At 37.0% G+C, this 15,705-nt stretch overlaps 1 protein-coding gene across 1 annotated transcript in view; it reads right to left on the bottom strand.

Moving 5' to 3' along the window:
• Positions 1–313: 313 nt before the first annotated feature.
• The window catches only part of BRMS1L (BRMS1 like transcriptional repressor), a 55,634-nt gene continuing 40,242 nt past the window's right edge, over positions 314–15,705 (bottom strand). The window contains exons 5-10 of the mRNA XM_007938558.2: positions 7,918–8,014; positions 6,833–6,916; positions 6,099–6,163; positions 4,748–4,787; positions 2,741–2,867; positions 314–431 (exon numbers count right to left, since the gene is read on the bottom strand). Of these exons, the coding sequence (XP_007936749.1) occupies positions 314–431; positions 2,741–2,867; positions 4,748–4,787; positions 6,099–6,163; positions 6,833–6,916; positions 7,918–8,014 (531 nt within the window). The remainder of the gene's footprint in view (positions 432–2,740; positions 2,868–4,747; positions 4,788–6,098; positions 6,164–6,832; positions 6,917–7,917; positions 8,015–15,705) is intronic.

Genomic DNA, 15,705 nt, shown 5'->3' with positions numbered 1-15,705 from the left:
CAACAAAGTTCACTAAATATAACACAAATTTTCATACTTCAAAAAAAAAGAAAACAATTTAGTAGGAAACCTCTACCACATATATCTATTGGTCATTGGACCTAAGAGCCAAATAAGCAATCACGATTAAACTTTTATTACTGTTTCCTTTAATAACATATCAATATGAGGCTACTTAGAGTACTACCTACAAATACATATCCTCTTATGATTCGATGAGAATACTAAATTATTCAATATATTTTTTTACCCCTGTGGCACATCACACTTGGTAATACTAATAAGGTAAATTTAGATAACACTTAAATCATGATTACGAATGTTTAATTGAGTATTTTCCTTTTTGTAGCTGTGAAATGTAAAGCTTAGATTTGCTTCCATCAGGCCTCTTAAACCAAACTTCATCATGGTTAATTGTTGTAATTACAGCACTAAAAAGGGCGGGGGGAGAGAGAAAAAAAAAATTAATGAATGAATTACAACATGCCCCCTCCACTCATTTTAGAGTACAGTACTAACTACAAAAAAGAAAAAGTAATAAATAGCTGGGCTACAACAGTAGATTCATATATGTAACTGTCAAATACCAGAATGCTGTACTGTCAGTAAAGCATGCTGTCAGCAAAATCACATTCTCTAACAATTAAGAGATAATCTCCTTCCTTTTCTTAATAGAGTTGGCAAAATTTACTCTCTATTAGAACTATTAAAAATGTACATTGTTCCTACGCCATCTCCCCAACTCCTTAACCTCCCCAAAAAAGGCAGAAAAGAGCTGAAAACACCTACTTAAACAGTATAATGCCTCCAACCCTTATCAGCCCAAACCCCAATCCCTCTACCATCTATGCTATTTGTATTAATTTTTTTGACACAACTGAATTTTACATATGAATATTTTTAAAAATCACTTTGTATTTAATATTCTTTATGCTATTTCATCTTGCTTTATAACGTCTTCTATGCTAAGTAGTACTAAAATGTTTCAAAAGTAAAAAATAATAAAGAGAAGAATCCAGGGGTATCATATACAGCCAAGCTCAAAGGGCGTCTATGGAAAACATTATTATATACAATGTTCCTGGTTAGCATAAACATTTAAAGATGAAATTGCAATCTGATTAAAACCCCTGTATTTGGAAAATGATTATTCCAGCCTAAATCCAAATGCTTTAAAACCCACTGCCATCGAGTTGATTCCAACTCAGAGCGACCCGCACAGGGTTTCAAAGGCTGTAAATCATACAGAAGGAGGCTGCCTCATCTTTCTCCCACGGAGTAGCTGGTGGGTTCAAACCACCAACATTTGGTTAGCAGCCTAATGCCTTAACCACAGTGTCACCAGAGCTTCTTTTGAAAACTTATATACCACTAGGGAGCTCTGATGATGTAGTGCCTAAGGCATTTGACCACTAACCAGAAGGCTGGTGGTTCAAACCCACCAGTCACTCCACAGAAGGAAAACTGGACAATCTACTTCCATAGAGATACCACCTCAGAAACTCAAGGAGGGGTCGCTATGAGTTGAATCAACTTCATGGCAGTGACTTTGGATTTTTTGGGGGGGATATATCACAAATTTCTAGAATATTTTCTTACTATAGAAAGTTACTAACTCTGAGAATTGGATCTTAAACTACCAAAGGAACAAAATCAGTGATTAATATTTTCCAAAGCCCATAAGCAAATAAAACTTAGAAGGCTATATGAATGAATATATAAATTTTATTTAAGCCTAAACAAATATTTGAGACTTTTAAAGCAATCTTCAGTTTTCAAGTTATAGTTTAAATACTGTTACTCTTAAGGTTTTCACATTAATTTTCCTTTTCTGTCCCACTCTAATCAGAAATTACTTTTTATCCACTCATCTGTCAGTTTGTCATACCATGGTGGCTTGTGTGTTGTAGAGGCCATGCCACTGGTTATTTCAAGTACCAGCAGGGTCACCTATGGTGGACAGAATTCAGTGGAGCTTCTAGACTAAGACAGACTGGGCAGAAGGAAGGAGCCATCCACTTCTCAAAGAAGTGGCCAGTGAAAACCTTATGAATAGTAGTGAAACACTGTCTGATGTACTACTGGAAAATACTGTAACAGATCCAAAATGTTTGGTGGTAACAAGCCATCTATTATAAGAATTAACAAGCAGGATCACTTTGCTGGCTAAATAATTGCAATATTTTCACTTGTGTTCATGCTTGTGTTCCTCAACTTAATATGTAATTCTGGTTTATTAATGTTAATGCTGGTGCATTTGCATGTTAATCAAATGGTATCTCAAGTGAAAAAAGGATCCTTAGGCAACCAATGACACATTGTGAACACACTATGAAGCAGTATTTATTGACAATATTGTAAACTATAATACTCAGTGTTGGATTACCCAATAAGCAAGGTAAGCACAGGCTTACTTGTGTTTACTTACTAATGTATAGCAAATAATTTCACATTTTTTCGCCACATCAAAGATTCTGCTTCTGTCTCTCTGCCAATCCCACAGCACCTTCCTACAGAATCAAAGCCTCTTTGAAAATTTTCAATCCCTGAGAGGGATGAAACACCCATAAGCACAAGCTTACTTTTGCTTACTTATTAATCTGCAGTGAGCAATCTCGCCCCACCAAAGATGTGGTGAAACTCACATTAGTAAGTATGCACAAGTACGCCCTGGCTTACTTTGCTGAGCAATCTGCTCCTGATGATACTGAGCAACACTGAAATGATAAAGGCTTTTTACCTGGTAGGACATTCATCTTTCTTATCGATACATATTGTTTGTCCACGTATGTACCATTCACCATCATAATACAGTCTTCCTTCTTCAGACCTAGCACTGTGCAGATGTTTTTCTAGTTTCACAGGTGCTAAAGGGATCAGTTCAAAAACTGTTACATTAATAAAACATTGTCAGAAGAACAAGAGAGTCATAACATCAAGAATTAACATTAATCCATGCTTACATGCAAAAAACATATATATAATTTTTAGATAATAAACCTAAAATGAAATAAAAACAAGAGAATTCTGTCTTCTATATTTTTTTATATAATTCACTAAGTTTTTAATATACCACTAAACAAAACTAAGTAATGAACATCAAATCATCAATTAACTGGGCAAGTGAGTATAGTATCAATTATTAGTATCAATTTTAAGTAGGATTTAAAATTTCAACAACCATAATTCCACTGAAAGTTATATTTCCCATAGTTTCCTCCCCTAAACTCTGACACAGTGTTTAATGTAGATTCCAAGACTTCCCTAGGCGTTTGTTTCTAAAAAGGGAGTTGTCTTAAGTAGGACTTCCATTTTTTAATTTTAAATATGATTTGACATTGAGTGAGATAAACTCATGCAGGGGGGAAGAAAAGAGTTCTTTAAGGTAGTACATTGTGAAAAGCATACTATAAACTAAGTTTATTTTCATCATTCAAAAGTCACTGTCACTTCTTCAAAGTTCTTCCCCCAACCACCCTAGCCATGTCTCAGTTAATCTTTACCTCAACCTTATATTCCCTTCATAGTAATTATTAGAATCTGTAATTATCTTGTTAATTATTTATTTACATATATTATTCTGTCTCCCCCAAGGAGGTTCCAAGAAGTCCAGTTCTTTCACTATTGTATCCCCAGAGCCTAAAATAATGCCCAGTAGGTAAAAAGTATTCAACACGTTTTCATTCATACATTCATTCAACAAATATTTTCTGAGTACTTCTATACATAAGAAACTGGGTGCTGGGAATAAAACTGTAACTAAAATACGTGGTTCAGGCCTTTGTGAAGCTTTGGTCTGGCCTTTGTTAGGACAGACAAATAATAAATAAAGGAGTATGTATTGTGGTAAGTGCAAATATGATGCAATGCTAAAGATAATGGAGGAGACCAATAAAATAGGGTATTTGTACTCTCAGAGGAATCCAGGACCCCCTCAAAAATGTTAAGAACCAATGCTCTAGAGATTTAGGAAGTTGTTCTTCCAGTTAATTTCCCAATGGAAGTGCTTTAATACAATATTGCTGAAATTTCCTGACATGAAATAAAGTTAAATGGAGAGATCACCTATAAATTACTCTATCTGTTGAAATATGACTAGAAATTCATTTAAAATATGTTTTATTAAAAACTTAGCTTCATTGTTCATAGATGGGTTAGGAAATATCTATAGTGAAAGAAGGCAAAAACAGAGAAATTCAACCTAGACAATAACATCCATCACTACTTTGGCAATGGTTATAGACCTTTTAAAAATATCAAGAAACTATAGCTTGATATGAATTTTACTGAAGCATACCTTAGTAAATCTTAGAAAATCTTAGGGGTGGGCAAGTTTCTTCAATGGATTCCACTCCAGCACTGTTATCTCTTTCTTCAGAAAAATGCATGCACAGAAGAAATTCTGCATACAATTTCTAAGAGTTCACAGATTCCCTGAAGCCAATCCATGGATTCCAACCAGCTTTCCTAGCGGATTACTGGCCCATGAAGAACACTAAATGAATATTTTTTGAATTGCTGATCCATTATTAACAATAGTAATATAACTGAAACAGTGAAAGAAGAAATTTTGTAACTTTTACATGAAGTGTAAGACTCCATAAGAATTCCTCGTATTTTCAGGTACAGTGTCCATAGATGAAATCAAACTATTGATGGAAGAAGTAGCTAGTATATACATGACTTAACAACTCTGATTCAAAAATTTCCATAGAGAAGATTTTTTAATTCAGACTATATGACTTACGTTCTGTTTTCACTCTGTGTGGACCCAGTGTAGCCATTGCCTTGACAAAAAAAAAATGAAGAAAGAAGTTGTCAGATTCATAGATCAACAACATATATTTGTATACACACACACACACACATATACACACACACACATACATATACATGTAACTCCTGATTAGCTTAATGACAAAGACAGTGAAATATAACCTGCCTTGATAAATTTTTAATGCCCAAAACCATAAAGATATCTGGGTGGCACAAACAAGTTTGTGCTCAACTGTGAACCTAAAGGTTGGTGGTTGGAATCTACCCAGAGGTACCACAGAAGATGTTGTTGTTGTTATGTGCCATGGAGTCAGACCCAACTCACAGCGACCTCTCCTTGGGTTTCTGAGGTGGTATCACTACAGAAGTAGATTGCCTCACCTTCCTTCCAAGGTGGGTTTGAACCGCCAGCCTCCTGGTTAGCAGTCAAGTGCCTTAGGTACTATGCTCTGCTTCTGTTAAGATCACAGCCACAAAAACTCTATGGAGCAGTTCTACTCTGTTAACACATGGGGTTCCCATCAGTCAAACTGACAACTAGCAACAACAAGATCATAAAGAGTATATATAAGAATAACAATTTTTCCTGTAGGTGTTATCAATACCTAAAATAATATCTAACTCTCCACTAAGAGGTTTCTAAAAATGAAATAATTTAACAAGGAAAACAAGTTTCTGCTTTCCAATAAGCACAGAAAATGCTATCACGTTTTGAATGTCTGGTGGCATATGCCTAAGGCATTTGACTGCTAACCAGAATATTGGTGGTTCAAACCCACCAGCCACTCTGCAAAAGACAACTTGGCAATCTACTTCCATAAAGATTTACCACCTCAGAAACCCAATGGGGGTCACTATGAGTCAGAATTGACTTGATGGCAGTGAGTTTGGGTTTGGTTTTTTTTTTTTTTTTTTTATAATAACATGACACATAGAAGCATTCAAATATTGCCTTCCTTTCATTCAACAAATATTTATTTAAGTGATTTTTAAAAGTCAGGACTAAGCTAAAAACTAGGCACAGGATGTTGGTTTATTATTATTTTGGGGCAACCTAAGTAAATACTTTTCTGCCCTCTGCATAAATTAAGTACATTATTACAGGAAAGAAAAAAATACAGCCTAACTACTGACATGTCTTTAATTATTAAAATATTCTTGTAGTCCACTGTTATCTGTAATAACTACCTTAGAGAGAATACTGCAAAAATAAACTAATTTTATAATAATTACATTTTGATATACAGTATTAGTGAAGAAACATAAGTTTTTAAAAAGTTTATCATAAAAATATACTGTTTTCCACTGCTGTTCAAGCATACCTTCCTAATTGTTGTCCAGTCTTCGAGAATATCGAGATCTTGTAGCATGTAAACTATATATGGACGTTGAAAAGTCAAGGTAAATTTAACTGTAAGAATTTTATACCCTGAATATTTCCAAAGTTCCATTTTTCAGAGAATGAAACAATGGTTTATGGACATAATCCTTTGGTATCCTAAATTCTTACTTCAAATTATTCTTCAAAAAAACTAAGCACCAGGATAAATACACTCCTGTTCTTCAGATGCCATGAGCCTTATTTCCTTAATTCTATCATATGATTGATTGTTAAGATATACCACCAACCTAATCACTGCTTGGGGTGGGGGTGGGAATGGCAGGGAGGAGGAAGATGGTATTGTAGGGAATGCCAAGATTAAATGCACATATTAATTTAAAGACACTGCAACTTCAGAGGCATTCAGCATGATTTCTAAAAGTATACATGAAAATTAGACAACCATGCTATATACTAAATAGCTATTTCATATCAAAGCCTTTGTGAGCTACAAATTACCTGAATTCTCAAAGTTGAGACTGTGACTAAATTTCTACTCCTCCCCCATTCCTCTTATCCAAATCATATAAGATATGGCTGCCTTCAGTTTTATAAATCACTTTTTGCTTGCTACAGTTATGCAAATAAAGTCATTGTGTACTAATAAAAGTTACAAAAGGTATGCATGATGCGTTAAAGAAAAAAAAAACACCCAGAAAATTCAGAAAAGGATATCTGACACAACAACTGGTTTCTTTTTGTCAGGACTGAAAGGATCCTTCCTCTTTTTTCTTGACTGTAGCTCATCATTCCACAGCTCTGGCAAGTAAATAAAACACTAAGTATTAGCTGATTTCTGGAAATCAAAGGGGAAAAAAAAGAACTAAATAATTTCATGGTGGCTCTTTACTTTGAAATGACACTTTATTAGGAGCTATGCACATACACATATATATAATTTCATGGGGGGGGTCATGTATTTATGGATTTTCCTCTCCCTTTTGTTAAAGCAAACATCAACTTGCACTTCACGCAGCATAATGATTTAACATTTGATGAACATATGTCAGGCACTTTGGTAAGCATATATATTACATGCATTGTTTCACTTAATCCTCAAAGCTACCTATGAGGTAAGTATTCTTATTATTTCTATTTGACAGATGAAGAAACCAACTAATAGATGATGGAACACTGGTGTCAGAGCTCAGCTTGCCTGACTCCACTATGCCTACTCTACACCAGAGACATAAAATTTATGACAGATAAATCACATATATTCAAGAACTGCAGGGCATCCTATTAAACCTTCCACTCAATGTAGAGTATCTTACCACAATATCCCTGAAAGAGCCAATATCACATTGGTCTAATCTAACTAGTGAAAAGTTTTTCCTTTTTCTGAGACAAAAAGTTACCTCCCTGTAACTTCTATCCATTTGTCCTAGCTTGTCTGCAGCCAAAGAGGAAAAAGGTTTTATTCCTTCTTCCACATGACAGTTTTTGAAGACTTAGAGGGAATAACATATACCACAGCTGTATTCCAATACTATTCTTATAACAAGTTTCTGTTACACTTCTGCTTTGTGCCTTTTCATGTCCTTCATTTTCTTCTGTCTTTTTACAGTGTGAGTTGAGTTCAAAGTAATAGTCACAACCATATTAAATTCTTTAGAAGCTTTCACTTTTCCCCCTCAACAATATACTTAATTTATATATAGTTACTAACATTAGGAGACTAAGGTATTATGAGACACTATAGTAAACCAAAGGTTCAGTGTCACTCAAATTAAATATCACAAATCACATCATCCCCTTACCTGAGGTAATATCAATGCTGTGCCTATCTTCTTCAAGCCTTCTTATCTTCTCCTCTAGCTCACTCTGGACTGTATCATATAACAAAAGCTTTTCACTCTGGAGGGGGGAAAAAAAAGATTACACATAAGAAGAAAGGAAAAACTGGTCTATATTAAAAGTACAAATAACTTACTCTGAATGTAGTTTAATATATGATACTTGTTTGCTCTTTTTAGTGCAACTTGAAGATTTTAATGAAATGTCAAATATATGAAAGAAGTAAAACTAGAAAATATAGATTCTAAATAGATTTAACAACATATAAATTTATATGTAATAAATAAGGATGCAAATATTTACTACATTAAAAATTCATAGCAAGCTCCCATGTCCCACTGTAAACATAAGCAGATCCTACCTGTTTCCATAATGGAAAACCCACACTATGAGCATATCATTGCAAAGCCACTAAAACTCACTGCCATCTAGTTGATTCTGACTCATAGCAACCACACAGGACAGAACAGAACTGCCCCCTAGGGTTTCCAAGGCTTTAATCTTTATAGAAGCAGACTCATCTCCTGTGGAATAGCTCATGGAATCGAACTACTGACCTTTTGGTTAGCAGCCAAATGCTTTAACCTCTTCACCACCAGAACCCCTATCATTATATTTAAAAAAAAAAAAAAAAAAAAAGGTCAGGGAAAACCTTATAGATGGCAGTGGAACATTGGTGTAGTGTTGGAAAATGAGCTCTTCAGGTTATATTGAAAAAAAAAAAAAAAAAAATCACTGCCGTCAAGTTAGATCTGACTCACAGCGACCCCTCCTTGGGTTTCTAAGACAGTATTACTACAGAAGTAGATTGCCCAATATTCCAATCTTCCTCCCAAGGAGTGGTTGGTAAGTTTGAACCACCAGCCTTCTGGTTAGCAGTCAAATGCCTTAGGCACTATGCCACCACCAGAGCTCCTATCATTATATATATAATTCATATTATATATGTCACATAATTCATATTATATACTTTATATATAAAATAATTCAACTATAGTCAAAATCATAAAATTACAGAATAATCATATCTAAATGTCTCAACAAAACTATAGAAAAATTGAATGACTTGCTAAAAAAGACAAGCCTACTTACTGGTGGATCAAACTAGAACCCAGTCTATTATTTCTAGTCCACTCTTCTTTTAATTATATAATACTGTATCCCATATTTAGAAGCTCTGGTGGCGTAGTGCCTAAGGCATTTGACTGCTAACCAGAAGGCTGGCGGTTCAAACCCACCAACCACTCCTCGCAGGGAAGACTGGGCAATGTACTTCTGTAAAAATACTGCCTCGGAAACCCAAGGAGGGGGTCACTATGAGTTGGAAACAACTCAGTGGCAATGAGTTAAGTTTTCTTTTTCAGTTTTGGGAAATATACATAAGTACAGCTTCGCTACATAAAAAGCCTATAATGGAGTCCCAACTCACCCACTAAGTATTTATCTCTAGTAAGGATATTAGGCAAGTGGCATATAGTTGGACATGCTTGTTTGTAGAAGCTACTGGGATGTAGTTAGATATGACTGTCTTATGGAAGACATAGGTCACACCCACACAGACAGCATTACCATTGTCAGTCATTAAGTCCTCTCTTTGGGGTACGAAATATAGAAGTCTACACATATTTAAAGGTGCTCCTGAGTGGTAGGGAAAAGATGCCTTTTGTCAATTTAAGGCAAGCCAGGGGCTGGAGAGAAAGTAAAGCTAAAGACAACTAAAACTAGAGCTCATATGAAAAATTATCTCATATGATATTTCATATGCTTACTTTCTGCTACCTTCTATGTTTACTTTCTTTTGACTGCCACTTTGTCTTTGTTAAAGTCTTTCGTACTATTCCAACCTACATACATGGTGCTAAAAGAATCAGAATATGTTATATTAGAGAAAAAAGGAGAGCAGGGTCCACGAAGGTCATGATACTGTGGCAGCTATAAAGATAGCCAGATTCTCCAACCAAAGATGACTCTAAATTCAGAGCTGGAGTGATAAGCCTTTTGCTTTTAAGAACAGGAAAGTTTAACTAGTATATTCTCTTTCCTTTTTTATTGATAAATTTGTCCTGGGCCAAGCAGAAATTCTAAAATAAATCACTAATCAATAATTTTTTTTTTAAGCCACAAAATGGGACTGAAACGTTTCAAACTTTGAAGGCATCTCTAAATATTGTAAAGATGGCACAAACAGTTAAGTACTCAACTACTAGCCAAAAGGTAGGTGGTTCTGAAAGGTCACAGCCTTGAAAATCCTATGGAGCAGTACTACTCTCCACACATGGGGTCGCCATGAATCAGAATTGATTTGGAGTCAACTAAGAGCTATACTTTAAAGACAGAAGTATCACTTTAGGGGAAGCCCGCAACCAGGAAATGGGGCACTCAAGTAGCCTGCAGAGAGGCCCATGTGGGGAAGAACTGAGGCTTCCATTCAACAACCAGCAGCAACTTGCCAGGCTTGTGATGAGTCACCCTGGAAGCAAATTCTTCAGCCCCTACAACTCTTCACAAAGCTGCATCCTCAGTTGACATCTTGACAGCAACTTCATGTGATTCCCTGAGTCAGAACCACCCAATTGAGTTGCTCCCAAATTCCAAACCATAGACACTTGAAATTAATAAATGTTTTAAGCTACTAATTTGTTACAAAGCAATAAATAACCAATACAAGAGGTATTAAAAACTCAATTCTATATACCTTTCCTAGTAAGCTATTGAAAGATAAACCATACCAAACTGAAAAAGAAAGAAAAAGTGAGATTCAGTGAGAGAGATGAAGATAGTTATGAGGTTGGCCTAGACAGCAAATAAAGAATGGGGCAAGGTGCAGGAGAAGAGGGGCTCAGGTGGGGTGGAGGGGTTGCTTCCAGAAAGGAATTCTCCAGAAGAAAATGGAGCTCATGGATTGTCTGACACATAGTGAAAAGAACATTAGGGGACTTCCATATCTGCTGGAATCTCTGAGAACTGATAAATTCAGAAAACACTAAGCATTAAATGAAGCTATTATTAATTTCAAGGTTTTAAAAAAAACTGTTGCACAAGGAAAGGAAGTTTAATCATAGTATAACTCTTGGCTCAATGAACAATATTTATGGTTATGACAACAAAAACCTGTGATATAACAATATTAGATGAACAGGATGAAGAGAACTACCATGGAATCCTCAACTTCCTTAACTGGCAGTCAGAAGATATCGTCCAGAACAGATATTATTTAGAAATATAAAGGCAAATTCCAGAATTAGTAGCTAAAAGAGTTCAAATTAATTACCCCTGGGATACAGAATTTAGAGGTGAGGCAGGGGACTGCTGTTTTTCATTATAAGCCTAGGGCCTTCAGAATATGCACACATATTATCTGCTAAAATCAAATTTTTTAAAAGAATATTTAGAGCAACAGGAAAATGTTCATGAAATGCTGCTTGAAAAGAGTTAAGATACAAAATAATATGTGTAGAATGATAACAGCTGTGTATAAAAGAATTACACAAACCTATGCATACTTATTAAAAGTGCTGACCTCTGGTTGGTAGATTATAGTTGATATCATCACCTTCTTTAGACTTTTGTGAAATTTTCTCAATAAACACTTGCAGTGTAGTAAATTACTTAGTGTGGCTTTTCTACCCATAAGTCTTTGTAAACTCCAAGGTGGGATTTTCTGTGAGCAACTGAGGAGCTCCTGATTGCTGAAGTTGTCCACCTGGAGTATTTCTGTTGGGAGTGGCACAAAACAATGTTCTGGGAGGGTCCCACTCTCTCTCTCAGGTGCTTAGAGTTCTGAAAAGGAGGCCTCCTAGAGGCAGAACTCTCTGACTGCTGGTTGAGGAAGACGTGCTGCTGAAAGAGACACGCACCCCAGAAAGAGACATGTGCTGCTGGGAAAGAGACGCAAGAGACACGCATTGCTGAGTGAGACACCGAGGGACACGCACTGCTGGGGGAGAGACTGTGAGAGACTTGGCTGAGAGACAGTGGGCTGGGAGAGAGACTGAGCGTTTTTCCTGAACTCGAATTGTAGCCTGGTGCTCCCCTAATAAACCTCATAATCTGTGAGCTCTGTGTGGCCACTGCAGCGAATTATCGAACCCAGGAGAGTGGTGGTGGGTGCTTTGGGAGAAACAGTTTGTGAAAGGGCTGGAGGGAGGCAGCATGTCTGGCCTGGCAGGAATAGGCCTTGGGTTACTGCTGGTAATCCTGTCCTCCTCTTGTAGGGTTAGAGGAGGTCGGAACATGTGGCCTTCTTGCCGTTTTAGCAACACTTATGAATGTCATAATCAGGGGGAAAAAAAAGTCATTCTTAAAAAGTGCTCACCAATTTTCTAAAGAACTGGAATCCTAACTCTGAACGTGAAGGCCTCCAACTAAAGAATGCCACGTGGTGAAGCTTAAATGAAAGAACCTAAATAAAACATCTCCACCTGTCTTAGTGTATAGCATATCATAGTACAACATTCTATAAATGTGATTTTCTTCCTTAATTTGATACAAATCATCTGCTGCCTCAATTCCCTCTATGGTTTTTGGCATACTGTATGTGAACATATCTAGTCTGGTCCTGGGTCCTCCTCTCTGATGCTAATCAAACTTTTATTCTGACGATGTTACAGTGAAGTCCTTCTTTCTACTTCCATTGCCTCTCAGTAATTTCTATGTGTAAATCTAATACAGACCTAAGGAATAAGCAAATAAAAGCCCTGAATAACGAAGTTCAGCATTAGTGGTAAATTGCACGAGTGACTGGAAAGATCAAAAGATTTCAAATCTTGGTTCTGCTGCTCATTAACTTTGTGACCCTCAGTGAATTACTTAACCTCTTTGAGTGTCAATTACATCATTCATAAAATCAAAATAACTCCTGTCCCAAAAGGTTGTTATAAGTATTAAAATGAGTGAATATAAAATAGATAAAACTTTAACCTTTCATACCTATGGGGCATATATCACCCACCAATATTTTCGCCTCTAAGGTTTCTTGGGGAACTGCTACCCCAGTTGTAAAGTATATGCTGCTGCCAGGCAAGGAACTGTATAACTGTGTGAATATGAAGAAATAGGCCTCACCCCATAAATCCTACAACTAGAGTCCACTTGGGACATATGTGTCCCATATAATGGTATCAAAATCCATATTACTTCAGAAAATTTATATTTTATCCTTGATTTCACCATGCCTTCCATTTCTGAAAACACATGGTATCAACAATTAATTCAAAGCAGAAAATAATTCAGTAATGAAAGGGTAAATAAAAGTTTCCTTTCACTGTTTCTCTATTACCTTTGCCTAGAATGCCCTTTAAGTACTAGTGAGTAACTTCAAAATAATTATATGGCTAAACATATTATTTAAAGCAGATTAATTATGTTGCCTAAAGCACTTGACTGCTAATCAGAAGGCTGGCGGTTCAAACCCACCAGCCACTCCTTGGAAGGAAGACGGGGCAATCTACTTCCATAGTGATACTGCCTCAGAAACCCAAGGAGGAGTCGCTATGAATTGGGTCTGACTCGACAGCACACAACAACAAGCTATAACTAAACTAAAAGAAATTTCCATAATTATTTAGCACCTTATGAAAGAGGAAGGACTTTTGAAATGGAGTAATGATAGAAGAGAAAGAAAATACATATATTTTTCTAAGTATAAAGCATTACTTCTACTTCTGGCAATATAGTGTCTAGACAACCTATGGGGGAAAAAAAAAAGACTCCCAATACTTCTAGGTAGATATTCTAGATGAAATATCCCAAGCATCTTTCCCCCCACCCAGTTATTTTACATTTTGTTTTCTATTTTTATTTATTTATTTATATTGTGCTTTAGGTGCAGATTTACAGAGCAGAATCTGTGTTATATTCAACATTTCATGTACATTTGGTTTCACTCCCCAACTACCATCCCCAACCCTAACCCACTCCCCTTCCCTCCCTTCCCAGTAACCCTCCCCACTCTGTGCCCTTGTTAGTTATGCGCCTGTGTGTCCTGCTTTTCCTGTGTGTGAGTGTTGCCCCTCTGGTGCCCCGTAGCCAACTGTTCCAAGGGAGGTATCTCTGTAGAGTAGGCGGGTGCATCACCCTGGGTTGAGAGTTCTGCATGTAAGTCTTATTTACTACTGGGCTGAGAGCCAGCCCTTGGGAGTGAGTTTTATCCCAGGCCTGAAGTGCATCCCAGGGCCATATCCTTGAGGGGTCCCACCAGACTCCATCCAACCAGTAATTCTGGTCATTATTGTGTTTTGGGGAGTTCTGGTAGCATAGTGGCTAAGACACTTGGCTGCTAACCAGAAGGCTGGTGGTTCATACCCACCAGCCACTCCTCGAAAGGAAGATGGGGCAATCTATTTCCGTAGTGATACTACCTTGGAAACCCAAGTAGGGGTCGTTATGAGTCAGGTCCGACTCGACAGCACATAACAACAACCCAACAACATTGTGTTTTTGGATTTTGTTCCACATTTTTCCTCCTACTCTGTCCAGGATCTCCAGTTTTGATCCCCTCCCAAGTGGTTGGCATTGGTAGCCAGGCACCATCTCATTCTTCTGGTCTTGAGGTACATTGTGTCCTAGGGCTGATTATTTCCAAATGCCCTTGGTTTTTTTTCACTCTTTTTTGCTTCCAACTACAAGAGACCATTAGCTGCATCCTAAATGGTCACTTGAAAGCTTTTAAGACCCCAGTTGCTACACACCAAAGTGGGTTGTGGAACAAGATTTTTATGTACTTTGTTGTGCCAACTGAGTCTGGTGTTCCCCAATACTATCATTCTGAGTCAGCAGATTCAGTGGGATCTCTCTCCCACAGTGTCTAGCTATTTATGAGGGATTGCTCTATGTCTTCTGTTGCTTCTGTAACGATTGCAGGTATTTTGTATCACTAGTATCTGTGCAAGATTAGCCTCAGCTGAATCTGTCTTGGGTCTAGAGTATAATCCTGTTCACTGACACTCATCTGATGATTTCAGTTGTCTATGTGTTTATCTGTAGCCTGGTGTTTGGTGTTAATGATAATGCAGTATCATGGATACACTGGTATTAGCCTCTGTTGTCTATATCTTATGTGCACAATTCAGTGTCCTCCCTTTCCCCAATGTTATTATGCTGGTCACAGACTCTTTCCACACCATCCCTCCCTTTACCCAACTCAGCATGTGGCCCCCAACTAGTCCAAAATTATCTCCTTCCCTTCCCTCTCACCTCCAATAGTCTACAAAGTGAGTTCCTTTCCCTAAGTAAACCCTTCCTTGACTTTTTACAGTAATGGGCTCATAAAATATTTGTCCTTCTGCAACTGATTTATTTCACTCAGCATAACTTTTTTAAGGACATGGAAAAACCAATTAGTAACTTCATATGGAAAGGAAAGAGACCTCAAATAAGCAGAGCACTACTGAAGAAGAAGAATAAAGTGGGAGTTCTCATGCTCCCAGATCTTAAAACCTACTTCACAGTCACAGTAGTCAAAACAGCATGGTATTGGTACAGTGATAGACAAATAAACCAGTGGAACAGAACCCAGAAATAGACCCATCCATATGGACAGCTGATCTTCAACAAAGGACCAAAACCCCTCAAAGGGAGAAGAGATAGCCTCTTTTCTTTTCTTTTTTATTGTGATTTGGGTGAAGATTTACAGAGCAAATTCACTTTCCACACAACAGTTCACATATACTTTGTCTCATGTCATTGACCACAGTTTACTACAATGCAACAGCTCCCCTCCCACTTCCTCCCCATAGTTACCTCTTCCCAGT

This window comes from Orycteropus afer, unplaced genomic scaffold (genome assembly GCF_000298275.1).
Source record: "Orycteropus afer afer isolate SDZICR_OR568_19922 unplaced genomic scaffold, OryAfe1.0 scaffold00051, whole genome shotgun sequence".
NCBI classification, from domain to species: Eukaryota; Metazoa; Chordata; class Mammalia; order Tubulidentata; family Orycteropodidae; genus Orycteropus; species Orycteropus afer.
Note: the sequence above shows the minus strand (reverse complement) of the source record. Positions and strands in the feature narration are given on the sequence as shown.